Genomic DNA, 27854 nt, shown 5'->3' on the forward strand with positions numbered 1-27854 from the left:
AAGTTTATCTTTCAACTCTGAGCTCGGTTATAATTCAATGAGCTACCAAAATTAACGTGAGCTGCTAGCTCCTTGGCTTGTTGGTCCCCCTGGACAAGAATCACCTGAGCGCTTCTCTCCTAGGAAGATCCTCCCACCTCTGGGGCTTGACCCTTTCCTTCCGGTCTCACCCCTACTCCCCCTCCCCTCACCTCCTCCACTCCCCCGAACGGAGCTTATTCCTTTCCACTTGTGATTTCGGTGCCTTCCGTCCCACCCCTCCCTGCAATGCCCCATGTCTGTGCAAGGGCACCACTTGGGACCCCAGCCCTAGTTCTTCCAGCGGATCAGTGGACGGGTCGGGGCTTTCTTTGGCTCTGGGGCGTATCCGGGGCCGCCCCTCGCGCGCGTTACAGCTCTCCGAGCACCGGCGTCTGCCTCTTAAACTACAAGCCCCAGAGCCCTTCGCACCTGAGCGTTTCCAGCCGTCTCCCTGCCCCCCGCCCCAACTACATTTCCCAGGGGCCACTGCGGCCCGATTCAGTCTGGTGACGTAGCGGCGTCGGTGCCTAGCGTTTCTCAGCGTGAGGCAGGTAAGTGTGTTTCCGTCTGGTTCTGGGGCGCTAAGCGGTGCGACCTGAAGCTCCAGAGGGGTCAGACTGTGCGGGCCGAGGAGGTGCTGTCTCTCGGTCTTTGTCCGGGCGAGAACGAGTACGTCCGGTTTGTCGGCGTGCGTTCGTCTGTGTGTCTACCAGGCTGCTCCTTCGAGTGTGTGTGTCAGTGTGTGTCTTTTTGTCTTGTGTTGCTACGAGGGTTGCATGTGTGAGGCCACAATAGCGTGTTTGTGGGGCCTACGCCTGATCTGGTGTAGTGCGTTACTATGGGTCTGTGATTAAGGGGAGATTGTTGCAGCCTGTGTGACTGACGCTGTGTCACCACGTTGGTGAGACTGTGTGACCCTGTGTGGCTGTGCCAGTGTGAGCGTGCGACAGCTTTTGTGTGGCTGCCGCCGGGGGTAATCCTTAGTAACCCAGTGATTCCTTGGTGTTCGTGAAGTTCGTGAAGCGTTTCCTTTCTCTCTGCCTCAGATATGGCTGCCTCTACCAAAGTAGATAGGGTGAGTGACTGAGAATCTGTCTTCCTTGGAGGAAAGGCCTGAGCCTTGCCTTTCTGCATTCCTCTTCCCTGTAGTGCCTCGCCTAAAAGTGGGCTCAAGCGGAGATAGCAGTACCAATTTGTGGAGCACGATCATGGCTCTCCCGGGCCGTCATTTTCTAGGGTCTCTGATGCCTACAGCTGTGAATCCCTCTTGCTTCTTCCTCCTTTTCCCCAATAGCCTTAGAGAATCCCTGGGAAAATGACCTCTAGGAGAGAAGACAGGAATTTGAGTTTCAGTTTGAAGCCTTCAAGCACAGAGATTCTCCTGAGTTGCAGACTCGGTCTTGTAATGTGAATTCACAGATGTGGCCCCATATAGCTAAGAGAAGACGGCTGGAGTTTATGCTCCTCAAGGCCGCACTGTCTCTTACCTAAAGAGGGCTAGTTTTGGAGTCAGAGAAACCTATATTCTACTCTGGGCTCCATCACGTCCAAACCATGTCATTCTGGATGAGTTACGTTAACCTGGTTTCCATCATCTGTAAAATGGGGGGAAATACTTAACATTGCACTTTGTTTTGTGTTTTTTATTTTTTCATTTTTTGAGAATCAAATGAGATAATATATACAAGTTCTTACCTAGTTGCTAGTATTATTGATATCATTATTGCTATTAGAATTATTAAGGTAATTTAAACACATCGTTTGAACATCTCTGGTGTGTACTTGCCCTGTTCAGGAGAGAAAGTTGTGAACTCCATCCCATTGAACCTAAGGCAAGTTCTGTGGCAAAATGCAGCCATTTTGTCAAGGATGCAGGCTGTACCTTGGTGTCTAAGGGACTCAACTCCAGCTTTTGAGGGTTTTTTTGGGTTGAAGAATCTTCATGTGTTATCCAGGGCCAGAGAAGGAAGTGGGGTGAGTTTCAAGTTGTGTGTTTGGAAGCTGCAAGACAGGCCTGCAGCCTTCTATCTCCTTTTTCCTCCTCCAGACCTACAGGACTCTGTACTCCCCACCAGAAGAGCCTGAACGGAGAAGTTTGTACCATTTAAGCCTTAAAGCCATGGCCCAGATGAGTTGGTATCTTCCCTCTTTCTTCTAACACCATCTTGTTATGATGACTTATGCACGACATTTTGTCTAAAGTTTGCTATCCTAACAGGTTTCTCTGAGCAATTGGTCCTCAGTTCCTTGCATCCCTAGAGATGAGAGGGCTGAAGATATGTTCTCAATTTACCCAATTCTTACTCTTATCATCCCTGCTCCCGCGACCCTCTCTTCATGTATTTATTCAGGAAACTAATTCCACCCATCCAGGGAACTTTGTGCTCCCCACAACCCTGATGATGCAGAAATACACATCTTGGAGAGAATTGAAAACCTTTGTAACTTACGTTGTCATGTGGAATATTTACCAGCCCATGAGGCACAGGCACTGCCAGAAGGACATAGGCCAGGGATGGAGCAAGACGTTAGAAGGACCCTTTTCAATCTGAAATGAACCCTTTCATTTCAAGATTGGGGGAAACTGGGGAAGGGCGGGTGTCCCAGGTTTTGAATAGGTCATTTTGGAAGGTGGTTGGTGCAGCAGCTGTTTACCAACAGATGAATCTGTAAAACTCTAAGACTGATACATTCTCTTTGCATTTTAACATTTCTGAATTGGGGATGCCTTTTTTTCAACCAATGGCGTCTTCAGTTCGGTGAAATACAGTAACATTACCTACCTCATAAATAGTAGTTTTTAAGGCCAAAGAGGAGATAGTCCTGAGAGACCTGACAGGGACCACCTTCTTTAGGAGGACTTGAAAAGAAGGTTTGTGATTGAGGCCTTTAACACAGAGATGTGGGTCAACGGGGTAGGGGTTTGGGCAGGGAAATGATAAGAGATGAAGCACAGGGTTCATTGTTGTTCCTGAAGGGTCCAGTTTAAAGTTGATGCAGTTTGAGTAATGACCATGTATGTGGAACTCTGAGTCAGCTTTACCAGCTCTCTGTCATCAGGGTGTAGTGTGGCCCAATGGACTGTTACAAGTCACAAGTAAGGAGCTGATCTCCTTGACCTGAAATTTGGGGATTCCTTGGACGGGTTCCCAGAGGTCCTTGAACTCTAAGAAGTTGTATGTATGGAGTTGCATATTGGGGCCTAGGTGTATTTTTCTAGGGATCAGATTAAAAAAATTTGACTTAATTCCCAGAGAAATAACCCGTGTCCTAGCTCAGGCTGGTATAATAAAATACCATAAACTGGGTGGCTTAGAAAAACATTTCTCACAGTTCTGGAGGTTGGAAGTAACATCAGGGTGCTAGCTAGCCTGGTTGAGTTCTGGTGAGAACCATCTTCCAGGTTACAGACTGGCAGCTTCTCCTTGTATTCTCATGTGGCCCAAAGAGGGCGCTCTGTTCCCTTCATCGCCTTCATCCCATTTATGAGGTCTCTATCCTGATGACCTAATAATCTCCCAAAGGTCCCACCTCCAAATACCATCATATTGAGGGTTAGATTTCAACATAAGAATTTTGGGAAGACGTAAACATTCAGTCCATAACAACTCCCAAAGTGTCAAGAACCCCTGGACTAGAATCCCAAGACTATAAGAACTGGCAAGGGTGTTTGCAATAATCTTGCCCTAAATCAGTGCCCTACAATGAATGCATTGCTGAGTAATTTATGGTTTGTGCATATCACAGAACTTTGTATAACCATAAATCATATTTAATTATTCAACAGTTAGTTACACTTGAATATAGACTGGGTATTAGACGATGTTAAGGACTTACTGTTAATTTTTTTAGGTGTGGTGCCATTATATTAGGTGTCATTCTTTAGAGATGTAACCTGAACTATTTAGAGCTGAAATGTCATCATATCTAATTTAAAGTAGTTAGCAAAATATACATAAATCAAATATGGCACTCTGTAAACAACCATTAAGCATAGGTGATGAGTATATGCTTGTTTATTGCTCTCATTTGTATATTTGAAAAATTTCATAATAAAAATGTTTTTAAAAAGCATAGGTAGATTTTTTTAAAAAAAGACTATTTTAGAGAAATTTGAGGTTCATAGGAAAATTAAGAGGAAGGTACAGAGGTTTGCCATATATGTCTTGCCCCCACACATGCATAGCCTCCCCCATTATAAACATCACCCACCAGGGTGGTACATTTGTTAGTTGATAAACCTACACTGACAATCATAATCACCCAAAGTCCATAGTTGACCTTAGGGTTCACTCTGTGTTGTACAGTACATTTATCCATCATTATAGTATCATACAGAGTATTTTCGCTACCCTAAAAATCCTCTATGATCCACCTATTCATCCCTTCCTCAACCCTTATCCCTGGAAACCACTGATCTTTTTACTGTCTCCATAGTTTTGCCTTTTCCAGAATATCATATGGTTGGAAGCATACAGATGTGGCTTTTTTTAGATTGGCTTCCTTCACTTCTGTGCATTTAAATTTTCCTCCATGTCTTTTCATGGCATGATAGCTCATTTCTTTTTAGCACTGAATAGTATTCCATTGTCTGAATGTACCACAGTTTATCTATTCACCTACTGAAGGACATCTTGGTTCCTTCCAAATTTTGGCAATTGTGAATAAAGTTGCTGTAAACATCCACTGAATGTACCACATTTTCTGGTACATTGTCTGAATGTACCACAGTTTATCTATTCACCTACTGAAGGACATTGTCTGAATGTACCACAGTTTATCTATTCACCTACGGAAGGACATCTTGGTTGCTTCCAAATTTTGGCAATTGTGAATGAAGTTGCTGTAAACATCCACGTGCACATTTTTTGTGTGGACATACATTTTCAACTCATTTGGGTAAATATCAAGGAGTGATTGCTGGGTCAGTGGTAAGAGCATGTGTAGTTTTGTAAGAGACTGCCAAACTGTCTTCCAAAGTGGCTGTTCCATTTTGCATTCCCACCAGCAATGTATGAGAGCTCCTGTTGTTCTTCATCCTTGTCAGCGTTTGGTATTGTCAGTGTTCTAGATTTTTAGCTATCCTAATAGGTGTGTAGTGGTTTCTCGTTGTTTTAATTTGCATTTCCCTGATGACATATGATATAGAGCATCTTTTCATATGCTTATTTACTATCTGTATATCTTTTTTGGTGAAGTGTCTGTTCAGATCTTTTGCCTATTTTTAAAATCAGGTTGTTTTCTTATTGTTGAGTTTTAAGAGTTCTTTATATATTTTGGATAACTCCTTTATCAGATACATTTTTTGCAAATATTTTCTCCTAGTGTGCAGCTTGTCTTCTCATTCTTTTGACATAAATATTTTTCCTGTTTTTTGAAATAATCACTTATAGAAAATAAATAAATAGTATCATTAGGGAGAATATTAGATAATAGACACAGTGATGAACCAGAATACTCGAGAAATTAAATTGTATTTAAATAGTATTTATGGAGAAAAGTATAATATTTTTAAAGATCTTATAAAATAAATATATGTACTGTATTTATTTATTTTAATTTTTGTCTATGTGGTCTTTCTCTAGTTGCAGCAGGTGGGGGCTACTCTTTGTTGCAGCGCGCGGGCTTCTCATTGTGGTGGCTTCTCTTGTTGCGGAGTACGGACTCTAGGCACGCGGGCTTCAGTAGTTGCATTGCATGGGCTCAGTAGCTGTGGCTCACGGGCTCCAGAGCACAGGCTCAGTAGTTGTGGCACATGGGCTTAGTTGCTCCATGGCATGTGATATCTTCCCAGACCAGGGTTTGAACCCGTGTCCCCTGCACTGGCAGGTGGATTCCCAACCACTGTGCCACCAGAGAAGTCCCCTATAGGTCCTGTAAAACAGTGTTGCCCACCATCCAGTTCTACCAGGATTAAGTCATTGGCTAATGACTGGAAGGAATTCAGGACAAAAGACAGGATAAGGTACCAGCCCTGCAGTCTTTGGGGATCTTCTCTGGTCCCCAGACAGGCCATCAAAATGTTGACCTAAAACAGACTGCCAGATGTTTCTCCAGATGGGTTTATTCGGGATCAGCAGAGAATTGCAGTTTGGGTCTGCAACCATGTTGAGCCTTGTGCAAGACTGCCCCCCATGGCTAGGGAAGGAGAGCACTTTTATAGAGGGGAAAAGGAAGTTGGGAGGGCTACAGTAGACAAAGCTAGGCAAGAAGAGTCTTTCTTCCTGTTGGGCTCTATCATTGCAGGGTGTGAGCGCTCCCCCTTCTGGTGTCCTGACTCGATTTAATTGAGGTTTCTGTCATTAATTTTTGACATGTTGAACCCATGAACACAAGCCCCACTGGCCACCAGAGCCAGGCTATCAAGGGATATATTCTCTGGGCAACAGCCACAAAAGCTGGGGCACCTGATGTGTGCACCAGTTTTTTGTTGGAGATACCTGCGATCTGGGGTGGGGCAGGGGAAGAGCATGAAGATGGCAGCCACTAGCCTTGATATTAGCTGCAAGCCTCCCTGGTCTCTGGAAAGGATTGTATGTGGCCCCAGATGTGTGTTTAATTAGAAGCCTAGCCCTGAGGCCACAGCTATGAAGATAAGCTAATAGGCCTCTTTCACAGAAAGACTGGGCATTTCAGTCAGCTACCTCTCCATTGTGCCCCAGGTTGGGAGGAGCAGGGTGTAGCTTGTTATGAACATTTTCTCCGTTTGCTACAGTCCTATACAACCTGTGAATATAAGCCCTGCTGGCCACCAGAGCCAGGTAATCAAGGGGCATCCCCTGGGCAGCAGCCACAAAATCTGGGACTCCAGATGTGTGCACAAGCTCCTTTCTGGGAGATACCAGCAACATGGAGTGAGGCAGAGGGATAGTGCAAAGTTGGTACCTGCCAGCCTTTCTGATCTTTGGAGAGTATTTCAGTAGACTTCTAGATGAGTGTTAAGTTAGAAGCCTGCCCCTCAGGCTGAAGCTTTAAGATAAGCAAATAGGCCTCTTTCACAGAAAGCCTGGGGGTGTGTTTCATGCTGCTACCTCTGTCCTGTTTCTTGTAAGAGCAGCCAAGTAAGAACTGTTTCTGTTACCGAACCAAACTTGGGTCTGCTTGCCTGCGTGCAGTGAAGCCAATCTGCTGACACTGGGTTGTGCTGAAGGAAAGTGCAGCATTTATTGCAGGGCGCCAAGCAAGGAGTCCAGGGCAGCTAGTGCTTAAAAGACCTGAACTCCCTGAGGGCTTTCAGGGAAAGGTTTATAAAGACAGGGTGAGGTTTCTTTAATATTGAGCTGCATGAGCTGTTTATATATTTTGGAGATTAATCCTTTGTCCGTTGATTCGTTTGCAAATATTTTCTCCCATTCTGAGGGTTGTCTTTTCGTCTTGTTTATGGTTTCCTTTGCTGTGCAAAAGCTTTGAAGTTTCATTAGGTCCCATTTGTTTATTTTTGTTTTTATTTCCATTACTCTAGGAGGTGGATCAAAAAAGATCTTGCTGTGATTTATGTCAAAGAGTGTTCTTCCTATGTTTTCCTCTAAGAGTTTTATAGTGTCCAGTCTTATATTTAGGTCTCTAATCCATTTTGAGTTTATTTTTGTGTATGGTGTTAGGGAGTATTCTAATTTCATTCTTTTACATGTAGCTGTCCAGTTTTCCCAGCACCACTTATTGAAGAGACTGTCTTTTCTCCATTGTATATCTTTGCCTCCTTTGTCATAGATTAGTTGACCATAGGTGCGTGGGTTTATCTCTGGGCTTTCTATCTTGTTCCATTGATCTATGTTTCTGTTTTTGTGCCAGTACCATATTGTCTTGATTACTGTAGCTTTGTAGTATAGTCTGAAGTCAGGGAGTCTGATTCCTCCAGCTCCGTTTTTTTCCCTCAAGACTGCTTTGGCTATTCGGGGTCTTTTGTGTCTCCATACAAATTTTAAGATGATTTGTTCTAGTTCCATAAAAAATGCCATTGGTAATTTGATAGGGATTGCACTGAATCTGTAGATTGCTTTGGGTAGTATAGTCATTTTCACAATGTTGATTCTTCCAATCCAAGAACATGGTATATCTCTCCATCTGTTGGTATCATCTTTAATGTCTTTCATCAGGGAGAAAGGGAGAAGCTCAGAGTTGTGAGTTTCCTCCCAATTGTAGGTTGCCATGCCAAGGGTGGGGTTTATGGTGAGATTGCCTCTCAGCCTCTCCCTACCTGTTTGGTTTTTTTAATTTTATTTATTTATTTATGTATTTAACATCTTTAGTGGAGTATAATTGCTTTACAATGGTGTGTTAGTTTCTGCTTTATAACAAAGTGAATCAGCTATACATATACACATATCCCCATATCTCTTCCCTCTTGTGTCTCCCTCCCTCCCACCCTCCCTATCCCACCCCTCTATCTCCTACCTGTTTTGATGGGGGTTTTTTCCTTGTTTACCCAATACATGGGAGTTCCTCAACTAATTTTTGGATTTCTTTCAGAGGGAATTGTTCTGTATGTAGCTGTAGATTCATTGTGTCTGCGGGAGGAGGTGATGAGTTCAGGATTCTTCTACGTTGCCATCTCAAACTAGATCCTCATTCCGCCCTTTTCTTGAGGAATAATGCATGTCCAAATTCAGATAGCTCTATTGACCCGTCTGTCCGGTGAAATCTTAGAAGTAAAACAGACTTCATTCTATCCTATTTTCTCTGTCCCCCTTTAGTCCCAGCTGGCACTTTTTCTGCTGCTATAATTCCATCTCTCTTCCTGGCTCCAGCTGAGATGGCTGATTAAACGCATTGGTAATCTCTTTATGGAGTGACTGTCCAGCCACACTCTTGGTGTTCTCTCCAGAGCACATTTTCTCATTTTTTGCAACGTGGATAGGCTGAGAATTTTCCAAATCTTCAAGATCTGGTTCGTTTTTGCTTAAAAGTTCCTTCAATTTATCTTCCTCTCCTCCCTCATTTTATAATAAACATTAAGAAGAAACCAGGCTGCACCTTCAACATTTTGCTTAGAAATCTCCTTAGCTAAATCCAAAGTTGTCACTAATTTCCACAAAACACTAGAACACAGTTCTGCCAAGTTCTTTGTCACTTTCTAACAAGGATCACTTTTCTTCCAGTTTCCAAGAGCATGTTCATAATTTCCATCTGTGAGCTCACCAGAATCACCTTTAACATCTGTATTTCTACGAACAGTCCCATTAATGCAATCTAGGCTTTTTTCTTTTCTAAATTTATTTATTTATTTATTTATTTTTGGCTGCTTTGGGTCTTCATTGCTGTGCATGGGCTTTCTCTAGTTGTGGCGAGCAAGGGCTACCCTTCGTTGCCGTGCGCGGGCTTCTCATTGTCGTGGCTTCCCTTTGTTCCAGAGCATGGGCCCTAGGTGCGCGGGCTTCAGTAGTTGTGGCACATGGGCTCAGTTTTGGCTTGTGGGCTATAGAGCGCAGGCTCAGTAGTTGTGGTGCACGGGCTTAGTTGCTCCTCAGCATGTGGGATCTTCACACACCAGGGCTCAAACCCATGTTGCCTGCATTGGCAGGCGGATTCTTAACCTCTGCGCCATCAGGGAAGTCCGTAGGCTTTTTCATACATACACCTAAGAACTCTTTCAGCCTCTACCCATCACCTAGTTCCAAAGCCATAACCACTTTTTTTTTTTTTTTTGGCATTTGTTACAGCAGCATTCCTACCTCATGGTCCCAAAATCTATCCACAACAGTCACTTTCCAGCTTAAATCTATTATTGTTTCCCTTTATCCAGTGGAAAATACCTGATCTTTTCTGCATGAAATGCTTCATCACCTGGTCTCTGATTACCTAAAGTAATCTCTCTGGACTCCATATGATTTTCTTGCAGTCTGCATAATCCCCACTCATTCTGCCACTTCTGTGATACTACACATGAGGTTTCCTTTACCTAAAATTAAAATATCTGTTACTGTATTCCCAGTTTTTATGGGGTTTATTTAATCTGTCTATATTTATTCAGGGAAGGCTTCATGCCCTCCCCAGGGCTATGTCATGTACTTTCTTCTGCTCTCCCAAAGCCTTCTGTTGTCTTTAAAACATTTACCAGAGTGACTTTTTCCATTTAAAATAACTTCTTTGAAATTATACATGCTGTTTGTAACATATTAAAAAAATACACAGATGTAACTTTTATTACAATTATTTTAATGTAATTTTTACATAACTCTCTTTTATCCCTATCTGTAATCCGTTCAAACTCACCGTGTCCTTAAGTTTGTCTCCTTGTGAAAAAATGAAAGACAAATGTTATTGGTTTTTGTTGCTTTTTTTTTTAATTTTTAAAATTTTATTTATTTTTGGCTGTGTTGGGTCTAGTTGCAGCGAGCGGGGGCTACTCTTCGTTGTGGTGCACGGGCTTCTCATTGTGGTGGCTTCTCTTGTTGCACAGCATGGGCCGTAGGGTGCATGGGCTTCAGTAGTTGTGGCTCACGGGCTCTAGAGCGCAGGCTCAGTAGTTGTGGTGCAGGGGCTTAGTTGCTCCACGGCATGTGGGATCTTCCCAGACCAGGGATCAAACATGTGTCCCCTGCATCCGCAGACGGATTCTTAACCACTGTTCCACCAGGGAAGTCCCATTTTTTGTTGCTTTTATTTTTAATTTACATAAGCAATATGGTGCAATAAACTTTTTAAAACTTTTTTCACTCAGCAAAACCATGTCTAGTTCTTTTGTTTGTACTGCTCCATAATATTCCACCTGATTTTATTTGGCCATTCCCTGAGTGAGCGATACTAGATTGCCTCTAATTCCTCCAACAAACTCCACCCCTCCAACAGCATAACAAACAAGACTATGATTAAAATTCTTATACATATCTTACAGAAATGTGAAATTTTCTCTGGGATATATACCCCAGAGAATGAGATTGGTGTATCATAGGGTTCACTTATACTTAATTTGACCAAGAACTGCCAGGTCACTCTCCACTATGACTGTATATTCCTGGTAGTATTGTATAAGAGTTCCTCTTTCACCACACCACTACCAACACTTGGCATTATCCAGCTTTCTAATTTTCACAGTCAGCTATGTATAAATTGGTATCTTGTCTAAATTTTGTTTACCTGACTATTGAAAAGTTTGAACATTGTTTCTTTGACTTGTTAAATATTTGGTTTTCCCAGTCTGTAAAATGACTTCATATCTTTTTCTTGGAGGTATCTACTTTTTTCTTTTTGATTTGTATAGTTTAGTAGCATATTCTAGTTGATAGTCTAGATGATAGTTACATGTTAGTGCTAGATGTTGCAAATATCTTCTTTCAGCCTATCATTTTTTTTCTGGTAACTTTGGGGTCCTTTGCTTAATAAACATTAATTTTGGTATAGTGTAAGGCATCTTTGAAATTCTTTTTTACCTATAATTTGTGCTTCCTTGGATTTTGTTTTAAGGTCTCCCCAACTGAAGTCACAAATATATTCTACAGGATTTTTCTCCCATTTATTTTTCACAATTAGGTTTTTATTCCACCTAGAATCCTTATTTGTATAGGACTTATGGTCAGAACCCACTTATATTTTTCTCATGTAATAAGCTACTTTCCTAATATAATTTTCTAATAGTTTATCATTTCTTTACTACTAAAGAGTGTATATATATGTGTGTATTTCTCTAATTAATTCCATTGGTCTATGGGAAAGTTAACAACTAGAGGGAAGCATCCACACAAAATTGCTCTCACTTCTGACACCAATTCCAAGTCTGAGGGGTTCCCAAAACTACCTTAAGTTGTCTTTTTTTTAAAATTCATTTTATTTTTAATTTCTTTAGTTTTGGCTGCATTGGGTCTTTGTTGCTGCATGCGGGCTTCCTCTAGTTGCAGTGAGTGGGGGCTACTCTTCATTGCGGTGCACATGCTTCTCATTGTGGTGGCTTCTCTTGTTGCGGAGCATGGGCTCTAGGTGCATGGGCTCAGTAGTTGTGACTCACGGGCTCTAGAGCACAGGCTCAGTAGTTGTGGCGCACGGGCTTAGTTGCTCTGTGGCATGTGTGACCTTCCCACACCAGTGTTTGAAAACATGTCCCCTGCATTGGCAGGCAGATTCTTAACCACTGCGCCACCAGGGAAGTCCTTAAGTAGATTTTAGAATAAGATTATAAGGTAGCTCAAAAAATCCCACTGGGATTTTATTTGGAATCTCATTGAATTTATATATAAATTTGGAGAAATTTGATATTTTTGATATTTTTATTTTGCTAAGTCATCTGATCCAAGAACATGGAATATCTTTACATTTATTCAAAACTTCCCCTTTAAGAGTTTAAAGGTTTTTCCATAGTAGTCTTGTGTGTTCTGTGTTAATTCTTAAATATTCATTGCTAGTGTGGAGAAATTTTATTGTTTCTAATAAAATGATCTTGAATCTAGCAGACTAGCCAAACTCTCATAGTTGTCCAATAGTTTATATGTTCACTTGGTTGGATTTTCTAAGTAAATGAATCTTAACGTCCTCAAATATTGAGTTTTATTCCTTCCTTTTCAGTCCTCACACATCTTATTTTTGTCATCTTAGATCATTGTTTAGGAATTCCAGTAATATGTTAAACAATGCAAGTGGTACCAGTCATTCTTTTCCTGTAACCTATGTTTAAAAGGATTGACTAGTTTCTTCATTATGAACTACATTTTGCCATGGGATTTTGCTGTGTATGTTACATATAATTAAGAAAGGTCCCATTTAGTCCTACTTTATTGGAGGTTTTTTTCACCCCAATGACTAGTCCTTGAATTCAATCAAATTACGTTTCTGTACCATTCGCATTCCAAGGAACATCACTGAGGGAGCACCTTTTTCTCTTATCCTGAGGAGGCAGGGTCTTTATTCCTTTTCACTTCTGAGTTCCTTGTATCTCTGTCTTTAATGCAGGGCTTTTCCTCCTACTGATACAAGTGGGATACTCCCAAATCCCTGCCCTTCCCGTGCGGGAGATGGGAGACCTATCCTTGACAGCTCTTCTCTGTCATTTGCTTGCTCTGGAAACTTGACTCTTTTGTAATCAATGGGATATTTATGGTAGATTAAAAATGGGCCACAAATCATTCAACGTTTTCCCATTGTGGGGAGATACCTGATTCCTCACTTCTTGAATCTAGGATGATCTTAGTGGTTAGCTTGACTAATTGAATATGGCAGAAGTAATGCCTGTGGCTTCTAAGGCTAGGTCATAAGAAGCTGATGCTTCTGCCTAGTTATCTTGGAATACTCACTCTTGGGATGCTCCATATTGGAACCCAGTCACCATACTGTGAGAAGTTGAAGCCACACAGAGGCCGTATATAGATGTTCCTGGCAACTGCCTCAGGTGAGCACCTAGTCAACAGCCAGTGAGCCAAAGTGGATGTCCCAAATTAGATGAAAGACATGAAACTACACCTCCAAGAAGCTTAATGAACTCCAAGCAAGGTAAACTCAGATCCCCACTGAGATGCAGTATACTAAAATTCTCAAAAAACGAAGAGAAAAGTCTTGAAAGCAGCCAAGATAGAGACTTGTCACAAACAAGGGATCCTTAGTAAGATTAGCAGCTGATTTCTCATCAGAAACCATGGGGGTCAGAAGGCAGTGGGATGAAACATTTAAAATGCTGGGGTGGGTGGAACAAAAAACAACCAACACTGTCAACCAGGGATTCTATATTGGCAAACCAATCCTTCAAAAATGAAGGAAAAATTAACATATTTCCAGATAAACAAATGCTAAGAGAGCTCATGTCTACAAGACCTGCACTGCAAGAAATGCTAAAGGGAGTTCTTAAGGTTGAAACAAAATGACATGAGACAGTAACTCAAAGCAATACAAAGAAATAATGATCATTGACAAAGGTAATATATAGATGTATACATTAAAGCTATCACCATTGTTTTTCAGGTTTGTAACTCTCTTTTTGTTTCCTATATGACTAAAAAGACAAATGCATACAACAATAATTATAAGTCTATGTCAATGGGCACATGATGTATAAAGATGTAATTCGTGAAATTACAACATAAAAGTTTGGGATGGAGCTGGATAGCAGCAGAGTTAATGTGTCATTAAACTAAGTTGGTATCAATTCACACTAGATTGGTATAAATTTAGGGCATTAACTATTAATTCCCAAATTGCAACCAATAAATTACCTTAAAAACATACTGAAAAAGAAAGGGGGGATAAGAATTACATTGGAAAAGGCATTATTAGAAGAACTGAACAAAAATCATATAAGACATATAGAAAACACATAGCAAAACAGAAGAACTATGTTATCAGTAATCACTTTAAATATAGATAAACTTACAAATTAAAAAACAAAGGAAGCAGTATGGATTTTTTGATAACTTGATGCAACTGTATGCTGCTCACAAGTGATTCATTTTATACCCAAGTCACAAATAGGCTCAAAGATAAATGATGGGAAAAGATATTCTAAGCAAATGAATAGCAACCAAAAGAGATCTGGAAGGAGGGTCAAGATGGCAGAGTAGTAGGATGTGGAGCTCACCTCCTCCCACAAACACATCAAGAATACATCTACATGTGGAACAGTTGTCACAGAAAACTAACTGGAAACAGGCAAAAGATATCCTATACAACCAAAGCGGCAAGAAAGATCAACATGTAACTGGGTAGGATGGGGAAAAAAAGGCATCAGGTCAGGACTGGCACCCTGGGAGGGATTTGTAAGGAAGAGAAGAAGGTCCACACGGGTAGACCCTTGCCCTGGAAAGGGAGCATATTATATTGACTTACAATCTGGGCATCCCAGTCCTAGGGTCCTGAACAGAGGAGACAAGTCACCTTGCCTACTGGGAAATCTACTGAGACAGACAGGAGGATTGAAGAAGCTTAGACTCTCCTCTCAAGGAGTGTGTGTGTTCTGGCTCACTAACAATCCATGCAGAGAGAGACTTGCAATAGTGGGTGCTGCCTTGCCACACTTCCCAATCTGAAGGGGCGAATACCTTGGACCTGCTCACTCCTCACCATGGCCTGGCATGAGGTCAGGGCAAAGATTCAGTCTAACTATGCAGAGATAGATCAGGGTGCCTAGGACGTGATCCAGGCAGAACCATGGAGACCATTGTCATTGCATGCACAGGGGAGCAGCAGGGCTAGCTGGGCAGACATTGCAATGTGCAGACCAGGTGGTGCCACAGGAGTGGCTAAGCACTGAATCCTGGGCAGAAAGGCCCTGGGTGAGGACTCAATCTAGCTACAAAGAAGCAGCCAGAAGGGCCTGGGGCGTGATCCAGGGGGAGCTACAGAACCCATTATCGGTGTGTAGAAGGAAGTGGCAGCTCTAGTGGCAGAGCCTATTGTAAGCATGCACATGGCGGCAGCAGGTCCAACTGCATCAGACACTGTCAGCACACTCACTGGGCATTGCCACAAGAATGCACAGCAGCTAAGTGCTGAAACTGAGGCAAACTGGCCCTGGGCGAGAGTACCCAGCAATTCATTTCCCAGTGAGCGTGCCCCGGCTCTGCTGACTACACACTGCACCTAGTGCCAGATCTGGGGCAGACAGATCCTGGGAGAAGTCTGCTACAGAGTCAGACCAGATCCCAGGCAGCAACACAGCCACCTCAATTCCTGCAGCCACAACACCCTGACACCCAGCCCCAGTCTACTGCACACCACAGCCTTGCACTACATCTGGGATGAACAAAACAGGAAGAGACACGACCATGGGCTGCTTGTGAGCAGATGCCTACTCAGGCAGTGCATGCATAGGTTCTCTGTGACCACACAGGCCTCACCTGGTTTAGCAATCACTTCCTTTGGGGCAGGACATGAACTCAAGGGCAATGGAACCTGATTGAACTTGACCTCGGGGCTTCTACCGTAACAACTGGAGAGCAGACCCAGCCCTGGAGAGGGTGATGACAGCCACAGGGTAAAGAGGAAGCCCCTCCTCACATCCAGAACAGGCTCAAGGCACCACAATGCAAATCACACCCCCTATCAAGGGGATAATGGCCACCACACTCTGAGGAAACACATGGCTGGCATCCATGCCAAAAACAGCCCTCACACCAAAAATATTGGACACACAGCCTACACAGGGATGCTCTCACATAAAAACAGCTCTTCAAGAGCACGGTGGATAACTGTTTCTTCTAAATTCATAGAACAGAGAAAGTTAAGTGAAGTGAAAGAGCAGAGGGCTTAATCCTAGTTAAAAGAATAAGAGAAATCCCCTGAAAAAACAAATAATGGAACAGACCTTAACAGTCTACTAGACCCTGAGTTCAAAATGGAGGTAATAAAAATGCTAAAGGAATTAAGAAAGATTACCAATAAAAATTCAAATCACTGTAATAAGGAACTAAAAACTATAAAGATGAATCAATCAAAAATAGACAATTCAATTGCTGAGATAAAAAACAATCTAGAAGCAATGAATAGCAGACTAAATGACACAGAAGAACGAATAAGTGATCTGGAAGATAGAATAATGGAAATCACCCAATCCAGAACAGCAGACAGAAAGATACATTTAAAAAAATTAAAGTAACATACAGGATTTATGGGGTAATATAAAACCTGCCAACCTATGCATAATAGGGGTTCCAGAAAGAGAAGGGAGAGAAAAGGGAATTGAAAATGTATTTGAAGAAATTATGGCTGAAAACTTCCCAAACCTAAAGAAGGAAACAGATATCCAGGTACAGGAAGCACAGAGGGTCCCAAACAAGATAACCCAAACAGACCAACACCAAGACATATAATTAAAATTCCAAAAGTTAAAGAGAGGATTCTAAAGGCAGCAAGAGAAAAATAGTTACAAGGGAACCCCCATAGGCAATCAGCTGATTTCTCTGTAGAAATTTTGCAGGTCAGAAAGGCCTTCCATGATATATTCAAAGTTCTGAAAGAAAAAAACCCCACAATCTAGGATACTCTACCCAGCAAGATTATCATTTAGAATAGAAGGAGAGAGAAAGAATTTCTTAGACAAGCAAAAACTAAAAGAATTCAGCAATACTAAACCTACCCTGTAAGACATATTGAAGGGTCTTCTCTAAATAGACTAAAAGCAAGAATATATAGGAAAGGGAAAATCACAATAAGAAAGGCAAATATATAAAAGGATTGAAGACCACTTAAATGAGCCAGTAGATTTTAAAAGTCAGAAAATTTTGTAAAAGCAATTATAACTACAAGTAACAGCAAAAGGATAAACATAAATATGTAAAATAGGACATTAAAATCACAAAATGTGGGGGAGGGGAGTTTAAAATGTAGATATTTTAGAATGTGAACTTGTATGACTATCAATTTAACACAAGTAGATATAGTTATGGGCCAACATACTTGAGCGCCACAGTTACCACAAATCAAAAACATACAGTAGGGACTTCCCTGATGGCACAGTGGTTAAGAATCTGCCTGCCAATGAAGGGGACACAGGTCGATCCCTGATCCAGGAGTATCCCACATGCCATGGAGCAACTAAGCCCATACGCCACAACTACTGAGCCTGCGCTCTAGAGCCCACGAACCACAACTACTGAGCCCATGTGCCTAGAGCCTGTGCTCCACAAAAAGATAAGCCACCGCAATGAGAAGCCTGTGCACCACAATGAAGAGTAGCCCCTGCTCGCCACAACTAGAGAAAGCCCGTGTGCAGCAATGAGGACCCAACGCAGCCATATATTAATTAATTAATTAATTTTAAAAGTTCATTTTTTTTGGACACTTCTTTATTTCTTTATTTCTTTATTTATTTATGGCTGTGTTGGGTCTTAGTTTCTGTGCGAGGGCTTTCTCTAGTTGTGGCAAGCGGGGGCCACTCTTCATTGCGGTGCGCGGGCCTCTCACTATTGTGGCCTCTTTTGTTGCAGAGCACAGGCTCCAGACACGCAGACTCAGTAATTGCGGCTCACGGGCCCAGTTGCTCCGTGGCATGTGGGATCTTCCCAGACCAGGGCTCGAACCCGTGTCCCCTGCATTGGCAGGCAGACTCTCAACCACTGCGCCACCAGGGAAGCCCCCAAAAGTTCATTATTATTGTCTATCATCCATCCATCTATTCACTCACTTACCATCACTCTATCCATCCATGTATCCATACATCCTCCCTCCCTCCCTCCCTCCCTTAAAAAAAATCAATAAGGCAACAGAGGTCCTAAATGATATAATAGACCAGTTGGACTTAACAGATATCTGTAGGACATTCCATCCAAAAACAGCAGAATACATGTTCTTTTCAAGTGCACTTGGAACATTCTCTAGGATAGACCACATACTAGGTCACAAAATAAGCCTCAACAAATTTAAGAGGATAGAAATTATTTCAAGCACCTTTTCTGACCACAACAGTATGAAACTAGAAATCAACCACAGAAAGAAAAACAGGAAAATAATGAACTGATGGAGACTAAACAACATGCTACTAAAAAAACTAATGTGTCAACAACGAAATCAAAATACCTTCAGAGAAATGAAAATGAAAATACAACCTTACACAATTTATGGGATATAGCAAAAGCAGTTATAAGAAGGAAGTTCATAGAGATACAGGCCTTCCTCAAGAAACAAAAAAGTCTCAAACAACCTACCTACCACTAAAAGAATTAGAAGAGTCAACAAAACCCAAAGTCAGTAGAAGGAAGGAAATAATAAAAATTAGAGAGGAAATAAATAAAATGGAGATCAACAAAAATAGAAAAGATCAATAAAACCAGGAGCTGTTTTTTTTTTAAAGATAAAATTAACAAACCTCTAGGCAGGCTCACCAAGAACAAAATAGAGAGGACATCAATAAACAAAATAGGAAATGAAAGAGGAGAAATAAATGATATCATAGGAATACAAAAAACCATAAGAGAATACTATGAACAGTCATATGCCAACAAATTGGGCATGATAGAAGAAATGGACAAGTTTCTAGAAACATAGAGCCTGCCAAAACCGAGTCAAGAAGAAACAGATAATTTGAATAGACTGATGACTGGAAGTGAAATAATATCTAGAATTTAAAAAAAAAACCCAAAACAAAACAAAACCAACCTCCCTCTAAACAAAGGTCCAGGGCCAGATGGCTTCACTGAGGAATTCTACCAAACATACAAAGAAGAACTTATACCTATCCTTCTCAAACTCTTCCAAAAGACTGAAGAGGAGGGAACACTCCCAAATTCATTTTATGAAGCCACCATCACCCTGATACTAAAACCAGACAAAGACACTACAAAAAAGAAAATTACAGGCCAATATCTTTGATACAGATGCAGAAATACTCAACAAAACATTAGCAAACCAAATCTAACAATACATAAGAAGGATCATACACCATGATCAAGTTGGATCATTCTAGGATGGTTCAACATACGCAAATCAATCAATGTTATACACCACATTAACAAAAGGAAAGACATAAACCACATGATCATCTTAATAGATGCAGAAAATGCATTTGACAAAATTCAACGTACATTCATGATAAAAAAAAATATCTCTCACCAACGTGGGTATAGAGTGAAAATACTTCAACATGATGAAAAACCATTTATGACAAACCCACAAGCAACATAATACTCAACAGTAAAAAGTGAAAGCCTTCCTGCTAAATTCAGGAACAAGACAAAGATGCCCACTCTCCCCACTTCTATTCAACATAGTATTCGAACTCATAGCCACAGCAATCAGACAAGAAAAAGAAATAAAAGATATCCAAATTGGAAGAGAAGAGGTAAAATTGTCACTATTTGCAGATGACATGATACTCTGTATACAGAACCCTAAAGACTCCACACCAAAACTATTATAACTAATAAATGAATTTAGCAAGGTAGCAGGATACAAGATTAATATACAGAAATTTGTTGCATTTCTTTACACTAACAGTGAAATATCAGAGCATGTAAAAAAAAAATCCCGTTTAAAGTGGCATCAAAAAGAAATACCTAGGAATAAACAACCAAGGAGGTTAGAGACCTATAGGCTGAAAACTATAAAACTGAAGGAAAACTGAAAATGATTCAAAGAAATGGAAAGATACCCCATGCTCTTGGATTGGAAGAATTAATATTGTTAAAATGGTCATACTGGGCCTTCCCTGGTGGCACAGTGGTTAAGAATCCACCTGCCAATGCAGGGGACACGGGTTCGAGCCCTGGTTCGGGAAGATCCCACATGCCACGGAGCAACTAAGCCTGTGTGCCACAACTACTGAGCCTGCACACCTAGAGCCCGTGCTCCGCAACAAGAGAAGCCACCGCGTTGAGAAGCCCGTGCACCACAATGAAGAGTAGCCCTCACTCTCCGCAACTAGAGAAAGCCCGTGCCCAGCAACAAAGACCCAACTCAACCAAAAATTGTTGGGAACCAGCTGCAAGCTGACACAGTTCTTGCAGCTTAAAGCATGGCAAAGTCCTGCTTAATCCTTGACAGGACCTGAAAGAGTTATTAGAGAAGATATGAGTCTTGGCCCGTGAGGTTGCTTGCGGTTTCTATAAGTATAGTTTGTCCTTGGCATGCTTTGGTAGTCACAGTCTGTTCTCACGCATGTTTATATCCTGGTTCACAGAATGTTTTGTACTATAACTTCAACACTAAGGAAATACTGTCTGATGATTCAGTTTGGTGATTTTAACAAAAACATGTATTGTCTACTGCAATATATAAAAAGAGGTTTGACGAGAAATAAAGTGTGTGTGTTTATACACCACCCTCCTGACCCTGTCTCTTCTTAATCCCCTCACCTGCTCTCAGGACTTGTTCCTCAGTCTTACAGCGACTGACAAGTGGTGCCCGAACAGGGACCTGAGTACGTGGGCTGTTGAGAGGGACCCCGGAAATATTTCACGCACAGACATATACAGGGTAAGTTGGATTGTACTGGGGGATATTTTAGATGTAGCCTTTCTTTCTGTTTTGTTCTCTTCAGGAGTAAAAATGGGGCAAACTGGATCTAAGGAACAACAACTTTTCGTTCAGCTACTATATGTTATCCACTCGGGGCGTTAAGGTTATGCATAAACAGCTTGATCGTTTTCTTCATTTGGTGCAGGAAATTTGTCCATGGTTCCCAGAGGGAGGAACTGTTAATATTCAAACATGGGAAAAAATAGGTCAACAATTGAAAACTTTCTATTCCCTTCATGGACCTTCTAAGGTTCCTGTGGATACTTTTTCATTTTGGAATTTGATAAGAGATTGTCTTGACCCAACTCATGAGATTCAGAAATTATTCAAAGCAGCGTCTTTACGCCGCTTCCCTTCTGCTCCTCAGTTACAAAATTTGCCTGAGGAACCTGTTTCTCCTACTGCGCCTCCCTTGTTGGCGACCATGCCGTCTTCAGAGTCCCTGGAGGATGATGATGAACTATCCCCAGAGGATGAGACTGAATTGGAGGAAGAGGCTGCACGATATCACAATCCTGATTTTGATGATGGCATTTTTGCAGCTCTTAAGAATGTGCCTGCTGAATCTGAAAACTTTCCTATATTAGATAAAACTTCATTTACTGCTTTAGCCCAAGCTTTAACTTGGGTAAAACATTTTCATGATGTTACTCAAGATGCTTCCCTAGCCCCTATTGCGCATTCTTCTGGCTCTTCCTTGCCAGCGAAAGCTCCTGATGAGTCCCCTTCAGTAAATCAGGGGTCTATTTCTGTTTCTTCTACTTCCTCTCTGCCTGTGAGTCTTTCTTCTCCACTCCAAACTGCTTTATTTCAAGCTTCTAAGCAGGGGGAAGATATATCTTCTTTGGGGTTTGAAAACAAAGAAGGGGGAATATACCACAACCCTGCACAATTTATTGCGACGTTCTTTATATACTTTAAATTTTTTGAACATAGATAAGCAAGGACAGACAGCTGCAGAAAGATTTTGGCATCCTCGTGCCTTGCCTTTTGCTGAAGTCCGTTGGCGGGATCCTCTGACTAATCAATGGAATGGTCCAGATCCTGTACTAATATGGGGACGAGGGCATGTTTGTGTGTTTCCTAGGGACCCTAAGGATCCTCGTTGGATACCTGAGTGCCTCGTGAGAGTCTATGGATCCGGACCAGATGGTGAATTCCCTCCCCTGCAATATGGATCCGGACCGGATGGTGAACTCTCTCCCCCGCCATATGAAGAGAACGCGGCTCAACAACACTCCCAATCCTCCCAAGAAACCAGCTCTCCAAGCTCGTCAGTGTCGTCTCTCCTGCGCCACGTGGATGGCCAACCCTCCAACATGGGGCCAATTGAAACGACTGACCCAGAAGGCGGAGGAGATGTTGATGCAGCAGCAAGTGACTAAGTCCCCACAAACGTTGTTTGTGGCTATGTTGGCTATTATCTCTTGTCAGGTAGTTTTGGGTAATACTGATGCTTATTGGGCATATGTCCCTGATCCTCCATTACTTCGCCCTGTAGAATGAAATGATCCCTCAATTCCTGTTTATGTTAATGATACTTCCCTTTTTGGCTATCCAAGCAGTGATTTTATTACCCCTCTCACTGTAACTCGTTTGTCATATACTGCCTTTTCTTTGCGTGCCCCTATCTGTTTTTCCATTCCTGCATTTTGGTATAACCAACACGAACGATACCGGCATGGATGTCTTTCGGTAGGACCCAGGCCTTCTTATACATATCAGTTCCAGTATCGGGATGAAACGTGGTCTCGCAGGAATGGATTTTGAATATTATGAGGCTATCCACTCCTTATTTTAAGGCTACAGAGGATCCTCCTAAGGACTTGCCTCCCTGCACTCAACAATATTTTCCCCCTTTTCTAACCCCTCAGAACCTTTATGGTCATATCCTCCGTGGCATCAATGCCGATATTCTACACCAGTGTGGCATCGAATTAATTCCTCATACTACTGAAGCTGTTTTGGACTGGTCTTTTCCTCAACCTTTTGCTGAACTTCTTATTAATAAGATTGAATCTCCAGGGGGATGGGTGACGGGTGTCCTCTCCACCAATTTAGGAAATGTACAAAATAATATTTGGAAGTTGATGGCTGCTGTGGGGCCTGTTGTCCTTTCACATCAACAACATCCTGTTAGGAACTTAACCGCTTTTGTTATGGCTTGTGTTCCATCACCCTATGCTATTCTTACTGGTTCTGTCTACGTTTTTCAAAAAGAAGGGTTTTATGACATACGTTGTGATAATTGTAATTTGACAAATTGTATAACCACGGGGGAATCAAACCGGGGATTTCTTCTTGTTCATCAGCCTCCCTTTGTTATGCTCCCTGTAAATGTTACAGGTCCTTGGTATTCTAATTCAGGTTTGCAGGTCATGCATGAACTTTCCCTTCTTTTACAACGGCCTAAGCGATTTTTGGGGCTACTTATAGTTGGAATTACAGTGCTCGTTGCAGTCATTGCTTCTGTAGCTGCTTCCGCTACTGTGCTGACTCAAAGTATTCACACTGCCACATTTGTGAATAATTTAGCTGTTAATGTCTCTAATGCTTTGGGAACTCAAGAAACTATTGATTGATAGAAAATTAGAAAGTCGTGTTAATGCGTTGGAAGTTGTTCTTATTCTTGGAGACCAATTAGCTGCTCTAAAAACTGCCTTTTCTATGCATTGTCATGCAGAATTTTCTGCAGTCTGTGTAACCTCTAAGCCATGTAACGATTCGCAGTGGCCTTGGCCTCAGATTAAGAATCATTTATTGGGAATTTGATCTCATTCCAATCTATCCCTTGATATTACTCGCTTACATGAGGATATCACAAATATCCAGCATGCAGCTCCCCTAGATGTAAATCCAGTGGAAATTGCTCAAGACATATTTACCCAGATTACACGTACTTTTGCCCTGAGTTCTCTTATTAACCTCCTTTATCCTACAATTAATTGTTATTGGTATTTTAATATTATTGTGTATTTGTTGTTTTCCAGTCCTCCTGCGAACTGGCTTACGAGCAATTGCAGAACTCCGAGCTGGACTCTACCACCTCACATTAAAAAATAAGGAAAGGGGACATGTCGGGAACCAGCTGCAAGCTGACACAGCTCTTGCAGCTTAAAGCATGGCAAAGTCCTGCTTAATCCTTGACAGGACCTGAAAGAGTTATTAGAGAAGATGAGTCTTGGCCCATGAGGTTGCTTGCGGTTTCTATAAGTATAGTTTGTCCTTGGCATGCTTCAGTAGTCACAGTCTGTTCTCAAGCATGTTTATATCCTGGTTCGCAGAATGTTTTGTACTATAATTTCAACACTAAGGAAATACTGTCTGATGATTCAGTTTGGCGATTTTAACAATAACATGTATTGTCTACTGCAATATATAAAAAGAGGTTTGACGAGAAATGAAGTGTGTGTGTTTATACACCACCCTCCTGACCCTGTCTCTTCTTAATCCCCTCACCTGCTCTCAGGACTTGTTCCTCAGTCTTACAGCGACTGGCAAAAAATAAATGAAGGGAGGGAGGGAGGGAGGAAGGAATTTATTTAAAAAAAAAAATGGCCATACTACCCAAAGCAATCTACAGATTTAGTGTGATCCCTATCAAAACACCCATGATGTTTTTCACAGAACTAGAACAAATAATCCTAAAATTTATATGGAGTCACAAAAGACCCAGAATTGCCAAAGCCATCCTGAGGAAAAAGATCAAAGGTGGTGGCATAACCCGTCCAGACCTCAGACAGAACTACAAAGCTACAGTAATCAAAACAGCATGTTATTGACATAAAAACACATATAGATCAATGTAAAAGAATAGAGAACCTGGAGTAAACCCAGACACCTACAGTCAATGAATCTACAAGAAAGGAGGCAAGAATACACAATGAAAAGACAATCTCTTCAATAAGTGGTGTTGGGATAGTTGGACAGCTACATGCAAATCAATGAAATTAAAACACCATATATAAAAGTTAACTAAAAATTGTTTAAAGACCTAAATTTAAGACATGACACCATAAAACTCCCAGAAGAGAACACAGTCAAAGAGCATTCTTGGACATAAACCACAGCAATATTTTCGTAGATCAGTTTCCCAAGGCAAAACAAATAAAAGCAAAAATAAACAAATGGGACCTAATCAAACTTTAAAACTCTTGCACAGCAGAGGAAACTATCAACAAAACATAAAGACAGCCTACTGAATGGGAGAAAGTATTTGCAAACAATGCAACCAACAGGGGGTTAATATTCAAAATATACAAACAGCTGATACAACTCAATATTAAAAAACAACATAATTTAAAAATGAGCAGAAGACCTAAATAGACATTACTCTAAAGCAGACATACAGATGGCCAACAGGCACATGAAAACATTCTTACCATTGCTAATTATTAGAGAAATGCAAATCAAAACCACAATGAGGTATCACCTCACATCATTCAGAATGGCCATCACCAAAACTATAAGTAATAAATGCCGGAGAGTGTGTGGAGAAAAGGGAACCCTCCTACACTGTTGGTGGGAATGTAAATTGCTGCAGCCACTATGCAAGACAGTATGGAGTTTCCTTAAAAAACAAAAAATAGAGCTACCATGTAATCTGGCAACCCCACTTCTTGGTAAATATTTGGAGAAGATGAAAACTCTAATTCCAAAAGATACATGTGTCTCAGTGTTCATGTAGCAGCACTATTTACAACAGTCAAGACAGGGAAACAACCCAAATGCCCGACTGGCTTAAGAAGACATGATATATGTGTGTGTGTGTGTGTGTGTGTGTAATGGAATATTAGTCATAAAAAAGAATGAAATATTGCCATTTGCAGCAACATGGATGGACCTAAGGAATATTATACTTAGTGAAGCAAGTCAGACAGACAAATATATGATATCACTTATATGTGAAATCTAAAAAATAATACAAATGAATATACAAAAGAGAAATGGATTCACAGGCACAGAAAACAAACTTATGGTTACCAAAGGAAAAAGGGAGGGGGGGAAGGGATAAATTAGGAGTATGGGAGTAACAGATACAAACTACTATACATAAAATAGATAAGCAATAAGGATTTACTGTATAGCACAGGAGATTGTATTCAATATCTTATAATAACATATAATTGAAAATAATCTGAAAATATATATATATGTAACAATCACTTTTCTGTACACCTGAAACGAACACAATATTGTAAATCAACTATATTTCAATTTTTAAAGGTTTAAAAGTTAGTTGTAATCTTTAAAGATATAAAAGTATTCACTAGAGGAACTAAAAAAGTGATCTTGTGTAGATAGATTAAAACACAAAATGGGTTTTAGGTCTAAATTTTTATAAGACAAAGGAAATTATCTATTGATAAAGGTGTCAATGCATTTAGAAGATAAACATACTTGCACTAAACAGCAGAGCCTCAAAATATATGTAGTAAACATGGACAGAATTGTTGGGAGAAATAGTTCTACAATAGTTGGGGACTTAAGTACCTTATTTTCAATAATGAAAAGTATATCTAGATAGAAGATCAATAAGTAAGTGGAATTGGACAACACAAAAACCAACTAGCCCTAACAGACATATTTGGAACATTCCACCCAACAACAGCAGATACACATTTTTCTGAAGTGCACATGGAACATTCTCCAGGATCATAAAGTAATTCTCATTTTAAACAACTGAAAGCATACCAAGTATCTAACTAATATGAAACAAGGTTAGAAGTCAATATTAGAAGGAAAATTGAAATTTTTGCAAATATATGGGAATTAAACAACATACTCTTTAAATGACCAATTGGTCAAAGAAGAAATCACTGGTGAAATTAGAAAATACTTTGAGATGAAGGAAAATAAAAACACAACATACCAAAACTTATGAGATTCAATGAAAGCAGTTCCCAGAGGGAAATGTACAGCTATAAATACCTATGTTAAAAAGGAAGAAAATCTTAACCTAACTTTACATCTTAAGGAAGTAGAAAAGAGGAGCAAACTAAACCCAAAACCAGCAGAAGGAAGAAAATACAGACAAAAGCAGATACAAAGAATAAATGAAATTTAAAAATAGAATCAGTGAAACCAGAAGTTGGTTATTTGAAAAGATTGAAATTGACAAACCTTTAGATAAAGTGTTTAAGAAAAAAAAGAAGATGCAAATAACTAAAGTTAGAAATAAAAGTGGGGACATTGCAAACTTTACAGAAATTTAAAGAATTATAAAAGAATACTACAAATAATTGTACACCAACAAATTAAATAATGTAGATTAAATGCACAAATCTCTAGACACAAATTACTGAAATTGACTCAATAAGAAATAGAGAATTGCAACAGACCTGTAACAAGTAAAGAGGTTGAATCAGTAGTTCAAGACCTTCAAGAAAGAAAAGTCCAGGTCCAGATGGCTTCACCAGTGAATTTAAACTTTTAAAGAAGGATTAACACCAATCCTATTCAAACTCTTCTGAAAAATAGGAGAGAATTATCCCTAACACATTCTATGAAGCCAGCATTATCCTGATATAAAGCCAGACAAAAATACCACTAGAAATGAAAACTACAGATAAATACCTCTCATGGATATAGGTACAAAAATCTTCAACAAAATATTAGCAAACCAAATCCAACAGTACATTAAAAGGATTGCACAGCTTGACTAAGTGGGATTTATTCCAGGTATACAAAGGTGCTTCAACATAAGAAAATAAATGAAGTTAATACACTTCATTAATAAAGCAAAGGCAAAAAAAACCCAACATGATCATCTCAATTGATGCAGAAAGGCACTTGAAAAAATTAAACAGCCTTTCAGGTTAAAAATGCTCAGCAAACTAGGAATAGAAGGGAATTTCCTTAACATGATAAAGGGCATTTATGAAAAACCCACAGCTAACATCATCCCCAACGGTGAACACCTGAAATCTTTTTCCTTAACACCAGGAACAAGACAAGAATATCTGATT

General features: G+C 40.6%; 1 protein-coding gene and 1 long non-coding RNA gene across 3 annotated transcripts in view; one reads left to right on the forward strand and one right to left on the reverse strand.

Moving 5' to 3' along the window:
* The window catches only part of ZNF569 (zinc finger protein 569), a 108172-nt gene that overhangs the window by 11834 nt on the left and 68484 nt on the right, over positions 1-27854 (reverse strand). Inside the window, exon 6 of one of the 2 annotated variants that reach the window (XM_057533283.1) lies at positions 330-1343. The exons of the other annotated variant lie outside the window; for it this stretch is intronic. Coding sequence (XP_057389266.1) covers positions 1318-1343 — 26 coding nt within the window. The 3' untranslated portion in view covers positions 330-1317. Of the gene's footprint in view, positions 1-329; positions 1344-27854 lie in introns of those variants that run through there. 2 annotated transcript variants of the gene reach the window in all.
* LOC114235539 (uncharacterized) lies at positions 513-22210 on the forward strand. Its single transcript, XR_003621689.2, has 3 exons — positions 513-572; positions 20734-20844; positions 21974-22210. It is a non-coding gene; the product is annotated as an uncharacterized LOC114235539 (long non-coding RNA).

The sequence above is a fragment of the Balaenoptera acutorostrata genome, chromosome 19 (genome assembly GCF_949987535.1).
Source record: "Balaenoptera acutorostrata chromosome 19, mBalAcu1.1, whole genome shotgun sequence".
In the NCBI taxonomy this organism is placed as follows: domain Eukaryota; kingdom Metazoa; phylum Chordata; class Mammalia; order Artiodactyla; family Balaenopteridae; genus Balaenoptera; species Balaenoptera acutorostrata.